The sequence below is a fragment of the Carcharodon carcharias genome, chromosome 10 (genome assembly GCF_017639515.1).
Source record: "Carcharodon carcharias isolate sCarCar2 chromosome 10, sCarCar2.pri, whole genome shotgun sequence".
In the NCBI taxonomy this organism is placed as follows: domain Eukaryota; kingdom Metazoa; phylum Chordata; class Chondrichthyes; order Lamniformes; family Lamnidae; genus Carcharodon; species Carcharodon carcharias.
The window spans coordinates 696,045-723,367 of record NC_054476.1 but is presented as its reverse complement, the minus strand read 5'-3'; the positions used below and the strand labels follow the sequence as shown (position 1 = coordinate 723,367).

At 44.0% G+C, this 27,323-nt stretch overlaps 1 protein-coding gene across 3 annotated transcripts in view; it reads right to left on the bottom strand.

Annotated features, from left to right (window-relative positions):
- nat10 (N-acetyltransferase 10) overlaps positions 1-27,323 on the bottom strand; it is a 173,654-nt gene that overhangs the window by 88,047 nt on the left and 58,284 nt on the right. For 2 of the 3 annotated variants that reach the window (XM_041198131.1, XM_041198130.1), the window contains exons 3-9: positions 25,419-25,510; positions 19,688-19,859; positions 18,597-18,719; positions 15,833-15,894; positions 9,600-9,714; positions 1,330-1,437; positions 308-441 (exon numbers count right to left, since the gene is read on the bottom strand). In XM_041198131.1, the coding sequence (XP_041054065.1) occupies positions 308-441; positions 1,330-1,437; positions 9,600-9,714; positions 15,833-15,894; positions 18,597-18,719; positions 19,688-19,859; positions 25,419-25,510 (806 nt within the window). The remainder of the gene's footprint in view (positions 1-307; positions 442-1,329; positions 1,438-9,599; positions 9,715-15,832; positions 15,895-18,596; positions 18,720-19,687; positions 19,860-25,418; positions 25,511-27,323) is intronic. The other variant, XM_041198132.1, reaches the window with a different exon arrangement.

Here is a 27,323-nt window from a genome sequence, read left to right as displayed (position 1 = left end):
CGAGTGGCCTCTTACTGTGCCGCAAACTTTCTCTAATTCTAAACTTTCTCTAACAGGTTTTAAGCAACTAGGGGGAACAGGTTGGGAAGAAGAGCAAGAGGAAAGGTTTGTGATATGGTGGAAAACAGGAAAGGTCAAATGACAATAGCTTCAATGGTGCAAAGCCAAAGGCAGAGGTAATGGGACAAGTCATGAAACAAAAGATTTGAAATAACCGGTTAAAAGAACCAGAGGAAACATGAGGAAAATGGAAAATATAGAAAAACATCACAGCACAGCAAAATGGAGCTGAGAATCAAACACTTACCCAAATGCCACAGCTCCTGCAATGGCCAGTCCCAATGCAGCAGATTTACCACGGCCTCTGGCAGCAGTTAAAGCAACTGTGCTTCTGAGTGTCTTCTCTGAAATAGCTTCAATGAATGTCAGTACTGCTTTAGCCTAATAGGGAGAAACCATGTCATTGATCTGCTTGTCAACAAAAGTTAACATAGCAACACCCCATGGCTGCCTGCATGCAGTTATATTGCTGCTACAAAAGTATAAGGTATTTCTAGTAATTGTAATAATTTAAAATTACTTGATGTAGTAACAAGGCAAGTGGACAAGGGAGAAATGGCCATATTGAGTATCAAACAAAGCAGCACAGATTAATATTAATGAGAAGTTTGAAGCAGTTTGTACATCTTCTTGGTCAGATGGTAGTTGGAAGTACAGGGCCAAAAGTATATTTTTAAAGTTACGATAGAACAAGTGCATAATTTCGTAGATGTATACGATTCATACTGTACTTTGATATAAAAAAAGTTTCAACAAAGAGTAGAAAAATTCTGTAGGAAAAGAAAGCCAAGTCTTAAATAAATCCTTACCAATATTTGCAATAGACTGTGACTGATGTCTTTTAATCTCTTAACAAGGCATAATGTAAACATTAAGCAAGTATGTAAAAAAGCAGCACAAATGTTACAACAGTCAAGAGTAAAAGACCTGCATTGTTTAAAAGCTCTATGGTGCATTAACATCTTTTGAACTGAAATGGTGTGTCATTTCCCCACTAACCCACTCTGTTGTGTTTTATCTTAACAATGGTAATTTTCAGCTTAATGTATAGGTTGATTAATTTTTCAATATTTCATAGGAGCAGAATAAAGGCAAGAGGCTCACCAGATTCGACACATTCTAAATAAAGCACTTCAAATCACTTCAAAACATTCCCGTTACATATAAAGTCAGGTCTCAAAAATGTAAAAAAACAAGAATGACAGTTTATATCCAGCAGACATACTCCACTTTTCTACAGTCAAGGCCTATCAGGGTCCAGTTTCTTACCTGGTCGAGAGTTTTGCAGCCACCAACAAGGACTCCTACTGGTTGTGTATCATGGAGAGATTCTTTAAGTTCTTTGAGTTCAACCTCTCGAGGCGTTAAGCTGTCCTCCTTAAAAATTAGGAAAATACATTGACAGGTAAGATTACCAATTAAAGGTTTTAATTCAAAGATTTAGTTACAATCGTGACTAACACTGATGAATTTCCCTACACAAATTCTTCCAGTGGAATCAGAGGGTTTTTAGGAACAGGGATCTTATGCCAAGCTACATGATCAGGAAAATCAACATATCAGCATTAGGGTTTAGCATTACCAGAAGGGTGGAGATGGATCCAGCAATTGTGGAATAAGATCTTGGGGTTTTGAGATGGAGATGGAAGCTTCAGGAATAATGGGACAGGTCTCAGGATTATAGGGAAAGCAATCCAGGATTTTTTATTTATTGATGGGATGTGGACGTCACTGGTTAGATGTTTATTGCCCATCCCTAGTTGCCCTTGAGAATGTGGTGGTGAGCTGCCTTCTTGAACCGCTGCAAGTCCATGTGGTGTAGGTACAACCACAGTGCTGTTAGGGAGGGAGTTCCAGGATTTTGACCCAATGACAGTGAAGGAATGGTGATATAAGGCGGCAGCTCACCACCCACCTTCTCAAGGGCAATTAGGGATGGGCAATAAATGCTGGCCCAGCCAGCGATGCCACATCCTGTAAATGAATTTTTAAAAAACTTTCCAAGTCAGGATGGTGAGTGGCTTGGTGGGGAACTTCCAGGTGGTGGTGTTCCCATCTATCTGCTGCCCTTGTCCTTCTAGAAGTAACGGTCATGGGTTTGGAAAGTGCTGCTTAAAGAGCCTCGGTGAACTCCTGCAGTGCATCTTGTAGATGGTACACACTGCTGCTACTGTGCATCAATGGTGGAGGGAGTGAATGTTTTATGGATGTGGTGCCAATCAAGCTTTGTTCTGGATGGTGTCAAGCTTCTTGAGTGTTGTGGGAGCTGCACTCATCCAGATAAGTGAAGAGTATTCCATCACGCTCCCGGCTGGAGAGATGATGGAGGAGGAAGGGCTTTAGATTCCAAGGACATGGGACCATTTCTGGGGGAGGTGGGACCTGTACAAGTTGGACAGGTTACATCTGAACGGGACCAACATCCTCGCGGGGAGGTTTGCTAATGCTGTTGGGGCAGATTTAAACTAAAATGACAGGGGGTTGGGATCCTGAAAAGTATTTCAGAGGGGAAAGAAGCTGGGATGGAACTAGAAGTTAAAATGTGAATAAGTGAGTCCGGAAGGCACAGGAAACATAGGCTAGATAAGAAAGAAGTGAGTTTAGCAAGGCTAAATGGAATATATTTTAATGCAATGAGCTTGAGGAATAAGGCAGACAAACTGAGGGCACAGACAGACACATGGAAGTGTGATATCATAGCTATGACCGAGGCTTGGCTAAAAGGGCAGGATTGGCAGCTCAATATTCCTGGTTATAGGGTATTCAGATGAGATACAGAAGAAGGTAGAAGAGGAGGCGGTCGCAATATTGATCAAGGAATCAATTATAGTAGCGAGGAGGGATGATATTCTGGAAGGATCATCAAATGAGGCAATATGGGTAGAAGCAAAAGGGGCAAATATGCTGTTGGGTGTGTCCCTGAAACAGGCCCTGAAACAGTCAGGAGAGAAAGAGGATCAAACATGCAATCAAATTTCAGATAAGTGTAAGAATAATAAGGCAGTAATAGTCGGGGATTTTAACTACCCGAATCTTAACTCGGATACTTTTAGTGTGCAAGGTAGGGAGGGAGCAAAATTCTTAAGTTGCATCCAGGAGAACTTTTTTAGCCAATATATAGAAAGCCCAAAAAGGGAGGGGGCAGTTCTGGACCTAATATTTGGGAATGAGCCTGGGCAGGTGGAAGATGCATCATTGGGGGAGCATTTTGGAGATGGTAACCATAACTCAGTTAGATTTAGGATAGTTATGGAAAGGGGTAAAGTTGGGCCAGGAATAAAATTTCTAAACCGGAGAATGGCTAATTTTACTAAGATGAGATACAATTTGGCCCAAGTGGACTGGGAGCAGCTACTTGCAGATAAAATTGTGTCAGAACAGTGGGAGGCATTCAAGGGGGGAATAGTGAGAGTACGGGCAAATATGTTCCTGTAAAGGCAAAGGGGGAGACCAGGTCCAGAGAACCCTGGATGTCAAGGGACATAAAGGTTAGGATTAAGAAAGCAAAGACAAAGAGAAGCTTATGGCAGATACCGAGGGCTCAATATGGCAGTGTATCCAGAGTATAAAAAGTGCAGGGGTGGGGGGGGGAATTAAAAAGGAAATTAGGGAAGCTAAGAGAGTGCATGAGAAAGCATTGGTGGGTAGAATAAAGGAAAAGCCATAGGGGTTTTTTTAAACATATAAAGAACAAGAGAATAACTAGGAAAAGAGTAGGGTCAATTAGGGACCATAGTGTGTGTGGACCCAGGTGTGGGTAGACTCAACGAATATTTTGCACTGGTCTTCACAATGGAAAAGGACGATGCAGGTATAGACATCAGGGTGGAGGACTGTGAAATATTAGAGGAAATTAAGAGAGAGAGAGAGAGAAAGAGGGAGGGAGGAGGTACGAGCGGGTTTAGCGGCCTTAAAAATGGATCAATCCACAGGCCCAGATGAGACATATCCAAGGCTGCTGAGGGAGGCAAGGGAAGAGATATCAGGGGCTTTGGCAGTGATTTTCATTTCCTCTCTGGCCATAGGTGAGATGCCAGAGATGCTAATGTTGTCCCATATTAAAAAAGGGAGGAAAGGATAGACTAGGAAATTACAGGCCAGTTAGTCTAACCTTGGTGGTGGGGTAGTTACTAGAAAGGATTCTGAAGGACAGAATATATCCACACTTGGAGAGACATGGATTAATCAGGGATAGTCAGCATGGATTAGTTGAGAGAAAGTAATGTTTGACAAATCTGATCAAATTTTTGAGGTGACCAGGGATGACGATGAGGGTAATGCGTTTGCTACATGGGCTTTAGCAAGGCTTTTGATAAGGCCCCTCATGGCAGACTGGTCAAGAAAGAAAAAGCCCATGGGATCTAAAGTGGCACGTTGGATCCAAAATTGGGTGAGAGGCAGGAAGCAGAGGGTGATGGTAGAGGGATGTTTCTGTGACTGGAAGTCTGTTTTCAGTGTGGTTCCACAGGGCTCGGTGCTGGGGCCCTTGCTGTTTGTAGTGTACATAAATGATTTGGACTTAAATGTAGGGGGGATGATCAAGAAGTACGCGGATGACACAAAAATTGGTCAGGTGGTAAATAGTGAGGAGGATAGCCGTAAACTGCAGGAGGATATCAATGGGCTGGTCAAGTGGGCAGAGCAGTGGCTAATGGAATTTAACCTGAAAAAGTGTGAGGTAATGCACTTGGGGAGGGCTAACAAGGCAAGCGATTACACTATGAATGGTAGGCCCTGGGAAGTACTGAAGATTAGAGTGACCTCGGTGTGCATATTCACAGGTCCCTGGAGGTAGCAGGGATAAGGTGGTTAAGACGACATATGGAATTCTTGGCTTTATTAGCTGAGGCACAGAATACCAGAGCAGGAAGGTTATGCTGGAACTGTATAAAACGCTGGTTAGGCCACAACTGGAGTCCTGCGCGCAGTTCTGGTCACCACATTATAGGAGGGATGTAATTGCACTGGAGAGGGTGCAGAGGAAATTTACCAGGATGCTGTCTGGGCTGGAGGGTCTGATCTATGAGGAAAGATTAGATAGGCTGGGGTTGTTTTCCTTGGAGCAGCGAAGGCTGAGGGGGGAAATGATAGTGGTGTATAAGATTATGAGGGGCATAGATAGGGTGGATAGGAAGGCACATTTTCCATTAGTGAAGGGGTCAATAACCAGGGGGCATAGATTTAAAGTAAGCAGTAGAAAGCTATGAGCGAATTGAGGAGAAATTTTTTCACTCAAAGGGTGGTGGAAGTCTGCAACTCTCAGCCTGAAAGGGTGGTTGAGTCAGAAATTATCACATCTTTTAAGAAGTATTTAGGTATTCACTTGCGTTACCGCCTCCAGGGCTATGAGCCAAGCACTGGAAAATGGGGTTAATGTAGGCAGATTGGTGTGGACACAATGGACCGAATGGCCTCCTTCTGTGCTGTAAATGTCTATGAGCCAATGAGACATGTGCCTTTTGGATGGTGGATAGGCTTTGGGGAGTCAGGGGGTGAGTTACTTACCGCAGGATTCCAAACCTCTGACCTGCTCTTGCAGCCACAGCATTTATATGGCTAGTTGGGCCTAGGACACTAACCTGAGGAACTCCTGCAGTGATGTCCTGGAGCTGAGATGATTAAGCCCCAACAACCACAAGCATCTTCCTTTGTGTTAGGCATGACTTCAACCAACTGAGTTTTTCCCCAATTCCCACTGAACCCAGTTTTGCTAGGGCTCTTTGATGCCACACTCGGCAAATGCTGCCTTGATGTCAAGGGCTATCACTCTCACCTCACCTCAGGTGTTCAGCTCCTTTGTTCATGTTTGTACCAAGGCTGTAATGAGGTCAGGAGCTGAGCAGCCCTGGCGGAAACCGAACTAGCCACCAGGGAGGAGGTTATTGCTAAGCAAGTGCCGCTTGATAGCACTGTTGATGACACTTTCAATCACTTCACTGATGATTGAGAGTAGACTGATAGGGTGGTAATTGGCCGGGTTGGATTTGACCTGCTTTTTGTGTACAGACATACCTGGGCAATTTTCCACATAGCCGAGTAGGTGCTAGTGTTGTAGCTGTACTGGAATAGCTTGGTTAAGGATGCGCAAGTTCTGGAACACAAGCCTTCAGCAGTATTTCCAGAATATTGTCAGGCCCATAGCCTTTGCAGTATCCAGTGCCTTCAACCATTTATTGATATCATGTCCAATGTACTGAATTGGCTGAAGACTGGCATCTGTGATGCTGGGGACCTCCAGAGGTGGCTGAGATAGAGCATCAAATCGGCACTTCTGGCTGAAGATTGCTTCAAATGCTTCAGCCTTATCTTTTGCACTGATGTGCTGGGCTCCTCCATCATTGAGGATGGGGATGTTTGTGGAGCCTCCTCCGCCAGTGAGTTGAATTGTCCACCACCATTCACGACAAGTTGTGGCAGGGCTGCAGAGCTTAGATCTGATCCATTAGTTGTGGCGTCATTTAGCTATGTCTTTCACTTGCTGCTTATGCTGTTTGGTACGCAAGTAGTCCTGTGATTTAGTTTCACCAGGTTTTTTTTAATTATTCATTCATGGGATGTGGGCTTTGCTGGCTGGGCCAGCATTTATTGCCCATCCCTAATAGCCCTTGAGAAGGTGGTGAGCTGCCTTCTTGAACCGCTGCAGTCCATGTGGTGTAGGTGCACCCACAGTGCTGTTAGAGAGGGAGTTCCAGGATTTTGATCCAGCAACATTGAAGGAACGGTGATATATTTCCAAGTCAGGATGGTGAGTGACTTGGAGGGGAACTTCCAGGTGGTCGTGTTTCCACCAATCTGCTGCCCTTGTCTTTCTGGATGGTAGTGGTCTTGGATTTGGAAGGTGCTGTCTAAGGAGCCTTGGTGAAATCCTGCAGTGCATCTTATAGATGAAGCACACTTCTGCTATTGTGCATCAGCAGTGGAGGGAGTGAATGTTTGTGGACGCGGTGCCAATCAAGTGGGTTGCTTTGTCCTGGATGGTGTCGAGCTCCTTGAGTATTATGGGAGGTGCACTCATCCAGCCAAGTGGGGAGTATTCTATCACACACCTGACTTGTGCCTTATAGCTGGTGGACAGGCTTTGGGGAGTCAGGAGGTGAGTTACTCATCCCAGGATTGCCAGCCTCTAGCCTGCTTTTGTGGCCACAGTATCTATATGGCTAGTCCAGTTCAATTTCTGGCCAATGGCAACCCTCAGGATGTTGATAGTGGGGGATTCAGTGATAATAATGCCATTGAATGTCAAGTGGCAATGGTTAGATTCTCTCTTGTTGAGCTGGTCATTGAATGACATTGTGTGGTGCAAGTGTTACTTGTCACTTGTCAGCCCAAGCCTGGCTATTGTCCAGTTCTTGGTGCGTTTGGACATGGACTGCTTCAGTATCTGAGGAGTCGCGAATGGTGAACATCGTGTACTCATCAGCGAACATCCCTACTTCTGACCTTAGGATGGAAGGAGGGTCATTGATGAAGCAGCTGAAGATGGGTGGGCCAAGGACACTACCCTGAAGAACTCCTGCAATGATGTCCTGGAGCTGAAATGACTGACCTCCAGCCATCTTCCTTTATACTAGGTATGACACTAACCAGTGGATAGTTTTCCCCTGATTCCCATTGACTCTAGTTTTGCCAGGGCTCCTTGATGCCACACTCGGTCAAATGCAGCCTTGATGTCAAGGGCAGTCACTCCCACCTCACCTTGGGAGTTCAGCTCTTTTGTCCATGTTTGAACCAAGGCTGTAATAAGGTCAGGAGCTGAGTGACCCTGGCAGAACCCAAACTGGGCGTTAATCAGCAGGTCATTTCTAAGCAAGTGCCACTTGATAGAACCGTTGATCAATTTACTGATGATCGACGGTAGATTGATTATGTTCGAGTACAATTCTGCTGCTGCTGATGGACCATAGTGTCTCATGGATGCCCAGTCTTGAGTTGCTAGATCTGTTCTAAATCTATCCAATTTAGCACAGTGGTAGTGCCACACAACACGATGAAGGGTATCCTCAATGTGAAGGCGGGACTTCGTCTCCACAACGGTGCAGTGGTCACTCTGACCGATAGTGTAATGGACAGAAGCATCCGTGGCAGGCAGGTTGGTGAGGATGAAGTCAAGTATGTTTTTCCCCCTTTTTGGTTCACTCGCCTCCTGCCACTGCCACTGACACAGTTTAGCAACTATGTCCTTTAGGACTCAGTCAGTAGTGGTGCTACCAATCTAATCTTGGGTGATGGACATTGAAGTCCCCCACCCAGAGTGCATTCTGCACCTTTGCCACTCTCAGTGCTTCCTCCAAGTGGTGTTCAACATGGAGGAGCACTGATTCATCAGCTGAGGAAGGGCAGCATGTAGTAATCAGTACAAGGTTTCCTTGCCCATGTTTGACCTGATGCCAAGAGAATTCATGGGGTCCGGGGTCAATGTTGAGGGCTCCCAGGGCAACTCCCTCCTAACTGTATAACATTGTGTCGCCACCTCTGCTGATAGTGACGGTGGTTCTGGGACATTATCTGTAAGATATGATCCCTTGAGGATGACTATGTCAAGATGTTGCTTGACTAGTCTGTGGGACAGCTCTCTCATTGCTGGCACTAACCCCCAAATATTAGTAAGGAGGACTTTGCAGGGTTGGCAGGGCTGAGTTTGCGGCTGTCTTTGCTGGTGCCGAGGTCAATGGCGGGTCGTATGTCTGGTATCATTCTTTTTTGACACTTTCTAGCAGTTTGATACAATTGACTGGCTTGCTAGGCCATTTCAGAGGGCATTGAAGAGTCAGCCACATTGCTGTGGGTATGGAGTCACATGTAGGCCAGGCCAGTTAAGAACTGGAGATTTCCTTCCCTAAGCCAGATCCCTGAACCAGATGGGTTTTTGCAACCATCGAAAATGGCTTCATGGTGGGATTCAAACCCAGGACCCCTACGCATTCCCCTGGGTCTCTGGAATACTAGTCCAGCAACAATACCACTACGCTATCGCATATGACTGGTCCTGCTCCTGGCATGCCCTCCTGCACTTTTCATTGAACCAGGGTTGATCCCCTGGCTTGGTGGTAATGGTAGAGTGGGGGATATGCTGGGCCATGAGATTACAGGAGTTGTGGTTGAGTACATTTCTGCTGTTGCTGATGGCCCACAGCGCCTCATGGTTGCCCAGTCTTGAACTGCCAGATCTGGCAGCACCAGGAAACTTCTGGGATCAGGGAGAAGTGTAATCTAGAATTTTGTGAACATTATAAAGTGTTTAAGAGGGTTTTTGGGGCATTGGAATTCTTAATGGTTACAGGAGTTTAGGAGAGCATTGGTAGGCAGGGTGGTTTGTGGGAATTTAAGGTATAGTATGGGGGGGGGAGAAATTAAGGTTCTATATTATATTCAAAAAATCATAAGCATCCTTACCCCCTCAGATATGATGTCAAGTCTACAGTAACACTCATTACAAGACATTGCCACTCATTTTATAAACCACAGGATAATATTTAGCACTGTCATTAACAAAACCAGTAAAAAACCTAACTCATGGTGCTATAATCTCCAGAACTCACCACAGATTTCGGTGGGACAGGTTTGATATTGAAAATGTGGCTAGAAAGTGGCAGAATGTCCAGTTGGTCATTTATCACAATGCAATTCTTGCAGGATGCCAGGGAAAGTATGAACCTGGTAAAACAGAATAAACAAAAATTTGATGGTTGATAATAAACCAGGGATAAAGCATCAGGATGTGTCCGCTTCACACACAATTGGTTAAAAAGTGAATGGTTAAAATCTGTTAAATGTGAACAATGTTAAGTTCTTAAGGGTGGAAGAGGGGGGGGTTGGAGGTAAGTTTTTCACATTGAGACACCAGCAAATGAAGAGCAATCTAATGTTTGTCGAGAACTTCTTTTTGTTGTTTCATGGGATGTGGGCGTCACTTCAAATGTTGTTAAAATTGTTGAGATGATGATCTTTGTCTGTTGGCAATGTGTGTGTTATGTCAGGGAGGTGGTGGCTAGTGGTAATGTCACTAGACAAGTAATCCAGAAGCCCAGGCTAATGTTCTGGGGGACAAGGGTTCAGGTCCCACCATGGCAGCTGGTGGAATTTGAATCCAAGTAATAATCTGGAACTGAAAAGCTATTCTCAGTAATGGTGACTATGAAACCATTGTTGTAAAAATCCATCTGGTTTTTAGGGAAGGAAATCTGCCATCCTTACCTGGTCTGGCCTACATGTGACTCCAGGCCCACAGCAATGTGGTTGACCCTTAATTGCCCTCTGCAATAATGTGGCAAGTCACTCAGTTCTGGGGCAATTAAGGATGGGCAGCAAATGCTGGCCTTGTCAGCGACACCCACATGCATGAAAGGGTCAGAGTAGTATTGTCACTGGATTGGGTAGTCCCGAGACCAAGGGTATTGCTCTGGGGGCCTGGGTTCAAATCCCATCACGGCAGATAGTGGCATTTGAATTGAAAAAAAAAAATTCTGGAATTGAAAGTCTAATGATGACCATGAAACAATTGCCAATTGTCGTAAATCCCTACCTGGTTCATTAATGTCCTTTAGGGAAGGAAATCTGCTGTCCTTAGCTGATCTGGCCTACATGTGACTCCTGGCCTACAGCTATGTAGTTGACTCTTAAATGCCCTCTAAACAAGGGTAATTAGGGATGGGCAATAAATGCTGGTCTAGCCAGTGATGCCCACTTCCCATGAACTAGTATAAAAAAAAGAAAAAAAAGTTCTCAAGCAACAAACATAGAAAGACCAGCAAAGGAACAGCAATGTGAAAAACTCACCTCAGTCCTCCTCTTCCACCCTCAACATTGACCCCGGACCCCATGAATTCTCTTGACATCAGGTCAAACATGGGCAAGGAAACCTCCTGCTGATTACCACATGCTGCCCTCCCTCAGCTGATGAATCAGTGCTCCTCCATGTTGAACACCACTTGGAGGAAGCACTGAGAGTGGCAAAGGCGTAGAATGCACTCTGGGTGGGGGACTTCAATGTCCATCACTCAAGATTAGATTGGTAGCACCACTACTGACTGAGTCCTAAAGGACATAGTTGCTAAACTGTGTCAGTGGCAGGAGGTGAGTGAACCAAAAAGAGGGAAAAACATACTTGACTTCATCCTCACCAACCTGCCTGCCACGGATGCTTCTGTCCATTACACTATCGGTCAGAGTGACCACTGCACCGTTGTGGAGACGAAGTCCCGCCTTCACATTAAGGATAGCCTTCATCGTGTTGTGTGGCACTACCACTGTGCTAAATTGGATAGATTTAGAACAGATCTAGCAACTCAAGACTGGGCATCCATATGGTCTATCAGCAGGAGCAGAATTGTACTCGAACATAATCTGTAACTTTTTAACCAATTGGGTGTGAAGTGGACTCATCCTGATGCTTTACCCCTGAAACCCCTGAGAGACTCCATACCCTCATCCATTCAATCCCCGTACAGGCCAGTCTCAGGTTTAAGCACAGAGATAAAAACAAAAAAACTGCGGATGCTGGAAATCCAAAACAACAACAGAATTACCTGGAAAAACTCAGCAGGTCTGGCAGCATCGGCGGAGAAGAAAAGAGTTGACGTTTCGAGTCCTCATGACCCTTCGACAGAACTTGAGTTCGAGTCCAGGAAAGAGCTGAAATATAACCAGCTTATATTTCAGCTCTTTCCTGGACTCGAACTCAAGTTCTGTCGAAGGGTCATGAGGACTCGAAACGTCAACTCTTTTCTTCTCCGCCGATGCTGCCAGACCTGCTGAGTTTTTCCAGGTAATTCTGTTGTTGTTTCAGGTTTAAGCAGGCTGTGCAAATTCAGTATCCTATTCGACCCCAACCTAAACATCAAACCCCGTCTCCTCTCCATCATAAAGACCACCTACTTTCAACTCCACATTATCATCCGTGTCCACACCTGTCCCAACCCACCTGCTGCAGAAACATTCATCCATGCTTTTGTCAACATCAGCTCAACTGCTCCAATTATAAAGGAAATAACATTTTTTCCTAATATTATTGTGAGACACTGAATCAGGCTTGTGGGGGGACTGTGTGTGTATGTTTGTTTGTATGGCTAACTTAATTAAACTGAAGGCAGTCTGAAAGGTGTAGAAACAAGCATTTTGAAATGAAATGGACAAACTAAATAAGACAAGTAAATCGTTTAGAGCTAACATTTGCATTTGTAGATAAGAGAGCTGTTTGAATTTCAAAGAGGCAGGATAGGACCTTTCACAACTGGTAAATTTGTAGGTAAATAAGGCAAAGTTATTAAGTTTATTTTTTCTGAAGGGGAAAATCCTAGTGTGAAGGATGGAATTCAGTGAGGCTGGTTGGTCACAGTGTGACAAGCGTTTAGGGGGAGTTGAGGAAAGATCCATGGCATCTGGTTGAGGTGGCATCTGTCACATGAGGTCAGAGTATGGTGTATCTGACCACAGAGTGCCATAGGTTTACATGGACTGGGTACTTACTGGGCACATTAAAGCATAAGACAGCTTTTGTGACTTGTGTTATCTTTACAAATCTGTACAAATCTGTAAAGGTATAGTTGTGGGCAAAGGAGTATTGTAATATAGTTCATCTTTTCTTGTTGAATAAATGTTTTATTCTTTTGTATGAAGTTCATCAACTGACTCCTGTGACTCTGTTCAGTAGCTGCTCTCCACATATTTAAACAAACAAATAAAAGTTCAGATTTTTCAGGCTGGGTTCCACCCTGGGATCAGGCTTGTCCAAGGGCAATCTCAGCTGGGGATCATAACAATGGTCATTGCCTGGCACTTGTGTGATGCAAATGTTACTTGTCATTTGTCAGCCCAAGCCTGGATATTGTCCAGGTCTTGCTGCATTTGGACATGGATGGCTTCAGTATCTCAGGAGTTGCGAATGGTGTTGAACATTATGCAATGATCAGCGAACATCCCCACTTCTGACCTGATGATGGAAGGAAGGTCTTTGATGAAGCAGCTGAAGATGGTTGGGCCTAGGACACAACACTGAGGAACTCCTGCAGTGGAGTCCTGGAGCCGAGATGATTGACCTCCAACAACCACAACCATCTTCCTTTGTACTAGGTATGACTCCAACCTGCGGAGAGTTTTCCCCGATTTCCATCAACTCCAGTTTTGCTAGGGCTCTTTGATGCCACACTCAGTCAAATGCTGCCTTAATATCAAGGGCAGTCACTCTCACTTCACCGCAGGAGTTCAGCTGTTTTGTCCATGTTTGAACCAAGGCTGTAATGAGGTCAGGAGCTCAGTGGCCCTGGTGGAACCCAAGCTGGGCCTCATTGAGCAGGTTATTGCTAAGCAAGTGCCGCTTGATAGCACTGTTGATGACCCCTTCCACTATTTTACTGATGATCAAGAGTTGACTGACCGGGTAGTAATTGGCCAGGTTCGATTGGTCCTGCTTTTTGTGTATAGAACATACCCGGACATTTTCCACATAACCAGTGTTGTAGCTGCACTGGAACAGCTTGGCTATGCAGCAAGTTCTGGAGCACGTCTTCAGTACTATTGCCAGAATATTGTCAGGGCCCTTAGCCTTTGCACCAACCAGTACCTTCAGCCATTTCTTGATATCACATGGAGTGAACTGAACTGGTTGAAGAGTGGCATCTGCTGATGCTGGAGGCCTCCAGGGGGGCCAAGGTGGATCATTTACTCGCTACTTCTGGCCGAAGATTGCAGCAAATGCTTCAGCCTAAATTTTGCGCTGATGTGCTGGGCTCTCCCATCACTGAGGCTGGGATATTTGTGGAGCCTCCTCCGCCAGTGAGTTGAACTGTCCACCACCATTCACGGCTGGATGTGGCAGGACTGCAAAGTTTACATCTGATCCTTTGGTTGTGGGATCGCTTAGCTCTGTCTTGCTGCACTTGCTGCTTATGCTGTTTGGTATGCAAGTAGTCCTGTGTTATTGCTTCATCAGGTTGACACCTCATTTTTAGCTATGCCTAGTGTTGTTCCTGGCATACTCTCCTGCACTCTGCATTGAACCAGAGTTGATCCCCTGTCTTGATGGTAATGGTAGAGTTGGGGATATGCCATGAGGTTACAGATTGTGTTCGAGTACAATTCTGCTGTTGCTGATGGCCCATAGCACCTCATGGATGCCCAGTCTTGAGTTGCTAGAACTATTCGAAATCTATCCCATTTAGCATAGTGGTTGTGCCACACAAAATGATGGAGAAGATCCTCAATGTGAAGGTGGAACTTCATCTGCTCAACTCCTTCCAATACTGTCATGGACAGATGCATCTGCAGCAGGCAAATTGGTGAGGGCGAGGTCAAGTATGTTTTTCCCTCTTGTTGGTTCCCTCACCACCTGCCACAGACCCAATCTAGCAGCTATGTCCTTTAGGACTCTGCCAGTTCGATCAGTAGTGGTGCTACCAAGCCACTGGATGGTGGACATTGGAGACCCCAACCCAGAGTACATTCTGTGCCCTTGCCACCTTCCTTCCACCTTGCTCAGTGCTTCCTCCAAGTGGTGTTCAACATGGAGGAGCACGGATTCATCAGCTGAGGGAGGGTGGTATGTGGTAATCAGCAGGAAGTTTCCTAGCCCATGTTTCACCTGATGCTATGAGACTTCATGTGATCTTGTGTCAACGTTGAGGACTCCCAGGGCAACTTTCTCCCAACTACATACCACTGTGCCGCCACCTCTGCTGGGTATGTCCTATCCTACTTCTGCTGTCTATGTCCTGCCGGTGGGATAGGACTTACCCCAGGGATGGTGGTGGCGGTGCCTGGGACGTTATCTGTAAGACACGAGTCCGTGATGATGACTTTGTAGGGTCAGCAGGGCTGAATTGTTGATGCTGGGTTTCATTCCTTTTTTGAGACTTTGTACAACCTGTGTGGCTTGCTAGGCCATTTCAGAGGGCATTACTGTGGGTCTGGAGCCAAGTAAGGTCAGCAGATTTTCATCCCTAAAGGGGATTAGTGAACCAGATGCATTTTTAAAATCGGCAATTCCAGATTTTTATTGAATTCAAATTCCATCAACTGCTGTGGCGGGATTCGAACCCAGGTCCCCAGAGCAATACCCTGAGTTTCTGGATTATTAGTCCAGCAACAATGCCACTAGGCCATCGCCTCCCCCCGCTGAAGGAGCAGACCTGGATCCTGACATTATTTAAAGGACCCATCCTTTAACATTGGGAGATAGGGAAAATTGACTTTTTCTGTGAGAATATTGTAGATTGTTTTATTCAGAATGGTGTTGATTGTTTTAAAAGGCTGTGGCTTGTCTCAGCTGCTGTAGTGGAATTTGTCACAGATGTCATAATGTGGGCAGAGTTTTCAGAGCAGGTTGTTGGATATGGATTGGCCTAAGCCACCCCAGTGAGATGAAAGCTCTAATAAAAAGATTTCCTTTTTCATCTTTGTATTTGCAGAGCATCAACCAGGTAGGGAAAAGCCTCAAGAGCTCCATAATTGTAATAATTTTGAGTAAACACAATATTAGTGGAGGTACACACTCTACTCAGTGCTCTCTTCACTTTTCAGTTACTATGACCTCACTCTTTTTAGAATTTCGTCCCAATCCAACTTTCCTTGCTACCCCTCTCCCTGCCTTCAAAGCTTTCTGTAAAAAAAGCATCATCCTCAAATGGTGATATCTCCCTTTTCCACCTTTCCCTATAACTTTCCTCTTATTCCTACTTAAAGTTGATACCTCCCCTTGCAGATCTACATATACTTGGTGCGCAGCCCATTTCAATACAACTTATATATTGGTTCATAGGATCTTATCAAAAACATCTACCTTTCATTGAATCGGCCAACCACATCCTGATGTGATTCTGTTCTGAAACGTGTATGGACATCCTTTGAGTGGGGGATGCAGAAGGAGAAGAAAAAGAATATCAAAATATAAGACAAAAAAATTAAAATAAAGTTGGGCTGTTACACTTTAATGAAGGCAACAGATTTTAGTTGAGTCTGTTTATTCAATCAAACTTTACTTTCATATTCTATAGCACACAGATATTAAAACACTTTGTTTGCGTCAAGGTACAAAATTCTAGCTATTTGACAAAGTGAGTGATCTGTCCATAGCAGCAGGATAGGCCCTAGGACCTAATGAGAATGTTCCAATATTTTTTTATTAGCCAATAACAGTTCTATCTATTGAAGTGCAATTCCTACATTTTCCTAGGTTTTCTCCATATTACCTAATGTCCTTATGTCTCTACATTACAACAGTTTTTCATTAGCTGTGAAGCACTTTGGAACAATCTAGGGTTGTGAAGTTTGCCTTTCTCTCTTCTTTCTCAACTGGTCTTTCAACAGCTTGGATTTTTCTAAGTGAAAACTGATTTATATTAATGTACCCAATAAATAAGTTTGCTGTAAATTTTGGGCATGATTATAAAATACCATAATATTAGCCCAATTATATACTTAGTTACCTTACATACACCAGGAGTCAAAATCTGGTAGAATGTAATTTTCATTTACTGCAATTCATTTATTTATTCAGGGAATGTGGGCATCGCTGGCTGGGCCAGCATGTATTGCCCAACCTTAGTTGCCTTTGAGGTGGTGGTGAGCTGCCTTCTTGAACCGCTGCAGTCCATGTGGTGTAGGTACACCCACAGCGCTGTTAGGAAGGGAGTTCCAGGATTTTGACCCAGTGACAGTGAAAGAACAATATATATTTCCAAGTCAGGATGGCAAGTGGCTTGGAGGAGAACTTCCAGGTGGTGGTGTTCCCATGTGTCTGCTGCCCTTGTCCTTCCAGATGGTAGCGGTCGTGGGTTTGGAAGGTGCCGTCTAAGGAGCCTTGGTGAGTTCCTGCAGTGCATCTTGTAGATGGTACACACTGCTGCTACTGTGCATCGGTGGCGGAGGGAGTGAATGTTTGTGGATGTAGTGCCAATCAAATGGGCTGCTTTGTCCTGGGCGGTGTCAAGCTTCTTGAGTGTTCTGGGAGCTGCACTCATCCAAACAAGTGGAGGGTATTCCATCACACTCTTGGCTTGTGCCTTGTAGATGGTGGACAGGTTTTGGGGAGCCAGGTGGTGAGTTACTCGTCACATGATTCCTAGCTTCTGACCTGCTCTTGTAGCCACAGTATTCAAATGGCTAGTCCAGTTTAGTTTCCGGTCAATAGTAATCCCCAGGATGCTGATAGTGGGGAATTCAGTGACGGTAATGCCATTGAACGTCAGGGGTTATGGTTAGATTCTCTCTTGTTGGAGATGGTCATTGCCTGGCACTTGTGTGGTGTGAATGTTACTTGCCACTTGTCAGCCCAAGCCTGGATATTGTCCAGGTCTTGCTGCATTTGGACATGGACTACTTCAGTATCTGAGCAGTTGCAAATTATGCAATTATCAGCGAACATCCCCACTTCTGACCTCACGATGAAAGGAAGGTCATTGGTGAAGCAGCTGAAGATGGTTGGGCCGAGGGCGCTACCCTGAGGAACTCCTGCAGTGATGCCCTGGAGCTGAGATGACTGACCTCAACAACCACAACCATCTTCCTTTGTGCTGGGTATGACTCCAACTAGTGGGGAGTTTTCCGCCCAATTTCCATTGACTCCAGTTTTGCTAGGGCTCCTTGATGCCACACTCAGTCAAATGCTGCCTTAACGTCAAGAGCAGTCACTCTCACCTCACATGTAATTTCCCTTCTCTTGTGGCGACCTGTAATTTTTGCTCTCGACACTTCACAGGAAGCTACTCAGCTGATCTTAACTAACTCAAACAAAAAGAGTTCACCCCCTCAAATCCATTCCACCATTCAATTAGATCATGGCTGATCTGCACCTTAATTTCATTTATCCACCTTGGTTTTGTAACCTTGAATATTCTTGTCCATCAAAAATATATCAATTTCAGTTTTGAAATTGTGAATTAAGTTAGCCTCAGAGGCTTTTTGAGGGAAAGAGTTCAAGTATCTCAAACTTTTGTGTGAAGAAGTGCTTCCTGACATCATCCTGATTTGATTTTAAAGCTACGGCCTTTTATTCTGCACACTCACACCAGAGGAAATAGTTCCTATCCACCCTATCAAATCTCTTAATCATCTTAAACACTTCAATTAGGTGACCTTTAAATCTTCAATAGTCAAGGGAATAAAAGTCTGGTCCATGCTGCCAATCTCCTAATTAATCCTTTTAGCCCCTGTATCATTCTGCTGAATCTGTTGCACAAACTCCAATGCCAATATACTCTTCCTCAGGACAATATAGGAATCAACCTTGTAACTGTCTAACTTGTACAATTTAGTACAGGTGTACAAATGGCTAAACAAATTATAATGCACTTTCTGTATGACAGAAAATCAAATCAAGCATGTTGAGGAAATCAAACTTGTAAAGCAAAACAAAGAATGCTTTACTGAAATTATCATTATAATGGTTACCAATTACAATATCAGCACTATAAGACACCTATCATCAGTAAATTAGCACATGGATGCCATAAGATGACATTTCGATAGGCTAGCATACCAACTGGTCAGTGAAAAGAGCTGCTTCATACTAGCAGTTACCACAGTCTATCATACGCAACACGTACCATTGTCATCGTATAAAGCTGTTTCAAGGAGTTGACAGTTCTCAGCAGAATCACAACAAGTCCACCCCCTTCCACTGTCTCAACAGTCCTGGCCAAAAGGTTTGGAGTTAGGGCCTCAAAGTCCTGAAAGATAAGATGACAACATGTTCAAGCATACCCTTTCACATTTTACCAAAAGGTGGAAATAATAGTGCATTTTTTTTAATATTAAAACTAGATATATTAATTGTTGCTAATATACTACAGTTCCAATATTTTTCTGGCTGTTTGCTGAATACTGTACTCTGTACAACCCAAAAATTCAGACCAATGTGATTCTGAGGGGTGTTAACAGCCATTTGATGTTGCAATAGATGCCGCTGCAAAGTTAGAGGTGAAGGTTACATTACTACTCAATATCAGTAATTATGTAAAGCCAAGAGTGCAAATGTCATACTGCATCAGAAATCCTACTACCTGTAAACAAGCAGTAACCGACAAGAGTAGCCCCAGTGTCAGAGGTGCTATGGATTCTAGTGTCATACGAGTATACACTTTAGCAAAAATGAGCTTCTGCCAGGCTTCAATTTGGAGTAGCTAAACTATACGTTCCACTTAGGAGACAAATCTCCGCAGGGTTCACTCCAGAATAAAATATTTGGAGTAAGCTTGACCTTTAACACCATCCCCTGCACCCCACCATATACCAGCATTTTCCCTCTCTTCCAGGCGTTAGCCACTGACTTCTTCCTGGGGTACAATTCCACAGATACTGGAAGATCTCCAGTACCTCACTCAAGAGGCCATCATTCTTTTGTGAGTCTCAACTGTGAGAAGTATTCTTCCTAGGTGAGAGAGGGAATTCTAACAAACTTGATCCTGCTCTTCCAATAGGGTCATTGAATACTGATCACAATATTCTCTTTAATTCAGGAGTGCTGGCTAGGAGACTAACTGAGCAAAGACCAAGGATCAATGTTGGGATCTTTCTCGTCTGTATAGTTCAGCCACTTTCAGAATATGAACGATAAAACTGCTCTAATCTCACTGCTAGCCACAATAATCCTGTCCATTTGCATGCACATAAAAATGAATACAAATAATGTACACACCTGCAGAACACACATCCCGTACGTGTTACCCAGGATCTTATGAGTCTCATTGTAATAGCAATATCGAATGTTAGTTGCAGCCACAAAAAGTTCAAAGGGATCATCCTGCTTGAGGTCAAGTGTACCGCTTTTTATCTTCTTCTGTAATTGCCTCATCCGCTTCTTCCTGTGACTAGAGGAGAACCAGGTGCAATATTAACTGTAATGACCTATGCCTCATTCAGTAGCAAATATCTGTAAAATTCTGGCAAAATTGTAAACACAAGCCTGGTCAGGCTGGAAACTTTTATTCATTTTAGCATTTCTTCACCACTTTCAGCAATAACCTGCTTATTGACATTCAGTTTAGGTTCTGCCAAAACCATTCAGCTCCTGACCTCATTGCAACCTTGGTCCAAATTAACAGCTGAACCCCTGAGGTGAGGTGAGTGAGACTGCCCTTGACATCAAGGCAGCATTTGACAGTGTGGGGCATCAAGGAATCCTAACAAAACTGGAGTCAATGGGAATCAGGAGGAAAACTCTCCACTGGTTGGAGTCATATCTAGCACAAAGGAAGATGGCTATAGTTGTTTTATAGTACAGAACTTGAATATTGTTGAAAAAAGAGAGACTTTTTTTGTCAAAGCTTTTCACCTTGCACTCCTGCTTCAACAAAGAAAATGTTTGCTTTTTTCAGTGAATATGAAGATGGTTATAAAAACAAAAAACAAAAAACTGCGGATGCTGGAAATACAAAACAAAAACAGAATTACCTGGAAAAACTCAGCAGGTCTGGCAGCAGCAGCGGAGAAGAAAAGAGTTGACGTTTCGAGTCATGACCCTTCGACAAAACTAGTTGAGTTTTTCCAGGTAATTCTGTTTTTGTTATGAAGATGGTTATGGTTGTTGGAGGTCAAGTATCTCAGTCCCAAGACATCACTGCAGGAACCTTGAGGGATGGAAATCTGCCATCCCTACCTGGTCTGGGCTGCAAGTGACTTCAGACCCACAGCAATGTGGTTGATTCTTAGCTGCCCTCAAGGCCAATTCGGGGTAGGCAACAAATACAGGCCTTGTCAGTGATGCCCACATCCCATTAATAAATAAAAAAAGTTCCTCAGGGTAGTGTCCTCATCCAACCAGCTTCAGTTGCTTCATCAATAACCTACAAAATTCTGAAGCAGCTTGACAGGGCGATTGCTGAGAGATTATTTCTGCTGGCCGGGAAATCTAAAACATGGGGGCACCAGTCTCAGGATAACGGGTCGATAATTTAGGACTAAGATGAAGAGAAATTTCTTCAAAGAGTTGTGAATCTCTGGAATTCTCGACCTCAAAGATTTGGGTGCTCCATCAATTAACATATTTACAGCTGGGATAGAGAGAGTTTTGGGCTCTGAGAATTAAGAGATATGGGGAAGGGATAAGAAGCCCAAGATCAGCCCTGATCATATTGCGTGGCGGAGCTGGCTCAATGGGCTGTGTGGTCTACTCCTGCTCCTATTTCTTATGTTATGACCTTTCCTCCATTATAAGGTCAGAAGTGGGGATGTTTGCTGATGGCTGAACAATGTTCAGTACCTTTCGCAACTCCTCAGGTAATGAAGCAGACCATGCCCATATATAGCAAAACCTGGACAACACTGAGGCTTTGGTTGATAATTGGCAAGTAACATTCACGCCACGCAATGACCATCTCCTAGAAGAGAGAATCTAATTGTTGCCCCGTGACATTCAATGGCATTATCATAGCTGAATCCCTCACTATCAACATACTCGGAATTACCATTGACCAGAAACTGAACTGAACCAGCCATATAAATGCTGTGGTTGTAAGAACAGGTCAGAGGTTAGGAATTCTGCAGTGAGTAACCCACCTACCGACTCCCAAAAGGTTGTTCGCCATCCACAAGGCACAAATCAGCAGTGTGATTGAATACTCTCCACTTATCTGGATGATGCAGTTCCAACAACACTCGAGAAGCTCGACACCATCTAGGACAAAGCAGCCCTCTTGATTGACACCCAATCCACAAATATTCACTCCCTCCACCACCGAGGCACAGTAACAGCAGCATGTACCAACTACAAGATGCACTGCAGCAACTCACCTAGGACCCTTAGACAGCACCTTCCAAACCCACAGCCTCTACCATCTAGAAGGACAAGAACAGCAGATGCATGGGAACACCATCACCTGCAAATTCCCCTCCAAGCCATTCACCATCCTGACTTGGAAATATATCTCCGTTCTTTCCCTGTTGCTGGGTCAAAATCCTGGAACTCCCTCCCTAACAGCACAGTGGGTGGACTGCAGCGGTTCAAGATGGCAATGCACCATCACCTTCTCAAGGGTAATTCGGGATAGGTAATAAATCTGGCCTAGCCAGCAACACCCACACCCCATAAAAGATAAATATTTTTAAAAAAGTAGTATCTTGCTAAAGCTCTTTATCGTATACATGCCAAGAGATTCTAAGATTGACATTGTTCGGTTCCAGTAGCCAGGGTTATGCATTCTCTGCAATTGGGCCACAGCCACAATACAATGCTACCTTTCCTTCTTATTTGTGAAGATGGACACCAAGATTTGAACAGGCTACTGGGTTAAAGAAACATAACAATAATGGGGAAAAAAAATCCTTAATCTATCTTCTTTAAAGTATTAGATGCCTTGAGTCCTTCGCACAGTCAATATGTATATTTTTTAAATACAAGTACAGGAACATTAAATCGTGCTTTCCTGTTAAATTTATGAAATTTCACTAAAATACAAAACTACTTTTTCTGAAATCAAAATTCAGGTCAAAATGACTTTCTTTGAAAGTTTAAAGTCACAAAGTTTAAATATTAAGTAAAAAGTGATTAATTTTTAAGCATGCTATTTGGCAGAACAGAAAGTACTGGTCAACTTCAAGTGCAGGTCAATAACAGGTAATGGTAAGTCACTGGCTTTTCTTTCAATTTTGTTTATAAACCATAGAAAAGTTCCAGCACAGGAGGCCATTCGGCCCATCTTGTCCATGCCAGCCTGAGGACACCCAGGTGCCCTTTCTAATCCCACCGTCCTGCACCTGGCCCATAGCCCTGCAGCTTACAGCACTTTAGGTGCAGATCCAGGTACTTTTTAAAAGAGCTTAAAGTTTCTGCCTCTTCCACCAACTTGGGCAGCGAATTCCAGACACCCACTACCCTCTGCATAAAAAAGTTCTTCCTCATGTCCCCCCTACACCTTCTGCCACTTATCTTGAATCTATGTCCCCTGGTTCTAGAATTCTCCATCAAGGGAAACAATTTTATCCTGTCCACTCTATCTATTCCCCTCAATCAAGTCACCTCTCAGCCTTCTTTGTTCTGAGAAAAATAACCCCAACCTATCCAACCTTTCCTCGTAGCTACACTTTTCTAACCCTGGCAACATTCTTGTAAACCTCCTCTGCACTCTCTACAGAGCTATTACGTCGTTCCTTTACTGCCCACTCCACCAACACATCTATATCGTTTTGGAGATTATGGCTATCCTCTACACTATCCACTACTCGGCCAATCTTTGTGTCATCTGCAAATTTCTCAATCGTGTCCCCCACGTTCACAACCAAATCGTTAATATATAACACAAACAGCAAGGGTCCCAACACCGAGCCCTGTGGAACGCCACTTGAGACAACTTTCCATTCGCAAAGGCATCCATCGACTATTACCCTTTATTTCCTGTTATAAAGCCAAGCTTTTATCTAGTTTGCCACATTACCCTGAATCCCATGGGCTTTTACTTTCCTGACCTCTGCCATGTGGGACCTTGTCAAATGCCTTGCTAAAATCCATGTACACAACATCCACTGCACCACCTTCATCAACCCTTCTTGTCAATTCCTCAAAGAATTCAATCAAATTTGTGAGGCAAGACCTTCCTTTAACAAATCCATGCTGACTAGTCTATGCCTTTCCACATGACAGTTAATCCCATCTTTTAGGATTGATTCTACTAATTTGCTCACCACCGATGTAAGACTAACTGGCCTATAATGGTTTGGCATTTCCTTTGATCCTTTTTTAAACAAATGGAACTACGTTTGCATTTCTCCAGCCCTCCGGTACCTTCCTTGTATCTAGTGAAGATTGGAAAATCATCCTCAGAGCATCTGCTATCTCCTCCCTGACTTCTTTCAGCAGCCTCAGAAACAATCCATCTGGCCCTGGTGACTTATCAACCTTCAATGATTTCAACTCTTTGAGTACCTCCTCTCTTTATGATTAACCCAAAATGCAATGGCAGGAGTGTACCAACTCATTTTTAGCGCATTATTAGTGATGTTGCTCACAGTACGGCAGTCGATGAGGAAGAGATATAGGCATTTTTTAGTACTGAGAAATGGGAAGATGTCAGAGCTCAGCAGTAGTGCAAGAGGTGGGGACGAAGTGTTAGGCCAAACCTAGCTGAGTGGGGAGTCTCATTGCATACTCCGCTAGACAGACCTTTTCATGGACCCTACAGCTTGAACCATTTTTGCATCATAACGTTCTGAAAGAATGAACTGATAATGACAGCGTAAGTGCAACAGAGCACCTGGGACTTCAGTGACTGGCAGGACCAACTGTGTATTTCCTTAACCAATGAGATTTAAGAATTGTGGCAAAAACAGTAACGATGGCGAATGATGGTGAATTAAAGACAAGTTATATTCAGAAAATAGAAAGGCTGGATTGAGAGAACAAGAGACAAAGGAAAAGAAAATAAATTAAAATCTAACAATTTACTACATGCAGGAATGAGGTTGAAGAGATGAAATTGTTACCACACTGGGCCAGGGAAGCTAATTGACATTGCATTAATGATTATCGCATTGTTTAAAGGCTGCGTACAAATTTAATTGACAGTCCTACATAAAGCATAAATTAAGCCATCCAAATAACTCAATATTTAAAATTCTAAGTTGGAATTAGTATAAAGGGTGGCAGCACAGAGGAACAGCAACACCGAGCAGGGGACAGCGCAGAGTGAACACCGGCAGCAGCAGTGAGTACAAAGGCAGGGAAATTATGCTGAACCTTTATGAAGTTGTGACCATAACTAGAACACTGCAGTTCTGGTCACAGAACTTTAGGAAAGATATGAGGGTCTTTGAGAGGATGCAGAGGAAATTAACCAAAATGGTTCCAGAGATGTGGGGGCTTTAGCTACACAGTTAAATTGGAAAAGTTGGGGTTATTCTCCTTATAGCAAAGAAGATTGAGGGGGGATTTGATAGAAGTGTACAAGATTGACAGGTTTAGCTAAGGTAGACGAGGAAAGACCGTTCCCATGAGCTGATGGTACAAGAACTAGAGGGAACAGATTTAAGATAAAAGCAAAAAACTACAGATGCTGGAAATCCAAAACAAAAACAAAAATACCTGGAAAAACTCAGCAGGTCTGGCAGCATCTGCGGAAAGGAACACAGTTAACGTTTCGAGTCCGAACAGATTTAAGGTTTGGGGGCAAGAACTACAGGGGGGAATGTTAGAAGGAAGTTGTTTTTGCAGCGAGTGTAATGACCTGGAATTTGCTGTCCACGAGGGTGGGGAAGCAGAAAGGCTCAAAGATTTCAAAAGGAAATTAGATTGGCGCTTGAAGGAAATAAACCTTCAGGTCAACAGGGCTCGAGTGAGACTGACAGGACTGATCCTCAGAGCCAGCATGGACTTGGACTGAATAACCACTTTCCGTGCCATAAATGACTCGAGTATTTACCACCTAATGGTACATTACCTGCTGAAGCCAAGTTCCTTCTTGTAACACCACAGTACAGATGGCCTGGCCTTTACTGTAGCTTTAGACAACATATGATGAAGTATAACCACCTGCAGTGATAACAGACAAAAATGTTACTGAGAAAAAGTCATATTGGAAGTACGGAAATCTTCATCAATGTCCTAGAAAGTCAACAGGCATGGTGTAACAATGGACTCTGTTGTAGAAATGTAGAACATAAATTGTGCTAAGCCCAACTTTCTTAGTCTTTGTTCATGGGATGCTGGCTTCACTGGCTAGGCCAGTATTTATTGCCCATCCCTAACTGTCCTCAAGGTAGTGGCAGTGAGTTGCCTTCTTGAACCACTGCAGCCCATGTGGTGCAGATACACTCATAGAGCTGTTAAGGAGAAAGTTCCAGGATTTTGACTCAGTGGCAGTGAAGGAACAGCGATATATTTCCAAGTCAGGGTGTGTCTGCTGCCCTCCTTCAAGATGGTAGTGGTCATGAGTTTGGAAGATACTGTCTAAGGAGCCTTGGTGAATTTGTGCAGTGCATTTTGTATATGGTGCAGACTGCTGCTACCGTGCTTCACTGATGGAGAGGGTGAATGTTTGTGGATGGGGTGCCAATCAAGCGGTCAATATTGTCCTGGATGGTGTCAAGCTGCTTGAGCATTGTTGAAGCAGTACTCATCCAGGCAAGTGGGCAGTGTTCCACCACACTCCTCACTTACACCTTGTAGTTGGTGGGCAGGCTTTGAGGAGTCAGGAGGTGAGTTACTCGCCACAGGATTTCTAGCCTCTGACCTGCTCTTTGAGTCAGAGGTCTACAGCACAGAAAAAGGCCCTTTGGTCCATTGAGTCTGCGCCGGTCAAACAAGCATCTAACTATTCTAATCCAATTTTCCAGCTCTATGCCCATAGCCTTGTATGCCATGGCATCGCAAATGCACATCCAAATACTTCTTAAATGTTATGAGGGTTTCTGCCTCTACCCTGTGGTCTCCCTATTTCCTTCTTGAATGAATCCCACTGCTCTGATGCAGATTTACCTAAAAGTAGCTGCTCCCAGTCCAGTCTGGCCAAATCATAACTGATCTTATTAAAATCAGCCTTCCCCCAATTTAGAACTCTGATTTCTGGCCCATCCTTGTCCCTTTCCATAACAACCTTGAATCTAACGGAGTTATGATCACTATCTGCAAAATGCTGCCCTGTTGATACTTCTATCACTTGCCCGGCTTCATTCTCTGAAATTAAGTCCAGGACCACTCCCTCTCTTGTAGGGCCTTCTACGTACTGGCTTAAAAAGCTCGCCGGATGCATTTTAAGAATTCTGCTCCCTCTAAACCTATCACACTATGATTAACCCAGTTAATGTTGGGGAAGTTGAAGTTCCCCACTAGTGCTCCCCTATTATTTATACACTTCTCTGAAATTTGCCTACATATCTGCTCTTCTATTTCTCTCTGACTGTTTGGGGCCTGTAGTACACTCCCAGCAATGTGATTGCTCCTTTTTTGTTTTTCAGTTCTACCCATGTAGCTTCATTTGAAGAGCCTTCTAAGATGTCATCCCTGCTTACTGCTGTAATTGGATCAATATTGCGATACCCCTCCTCTTTTGCCTCCTTCCCTGTCTTGCCTGAAGACCCTATATCCTGGAATAATTGAGCTGCCAATCCTGCCCCTCTATCAACTCTCTCTTGTAGCCACGGTATTTATATAGTTAGTCCAGTTCCGTTTCTGGTTAATGGTAACACCCAGGATGTTGATAGTGGGGGATTCAGTGGTGGTAACGACATGGAATGGTTTGGTTCTCCCTTGTTGGAGAGGATCATTGCCTGGTGCAAAAGTTACTTGTCACTTGTCAGCCCAAGCCTGGATGACTCAAAAAATAGGTGAGAAGGCAAGTGGTGAG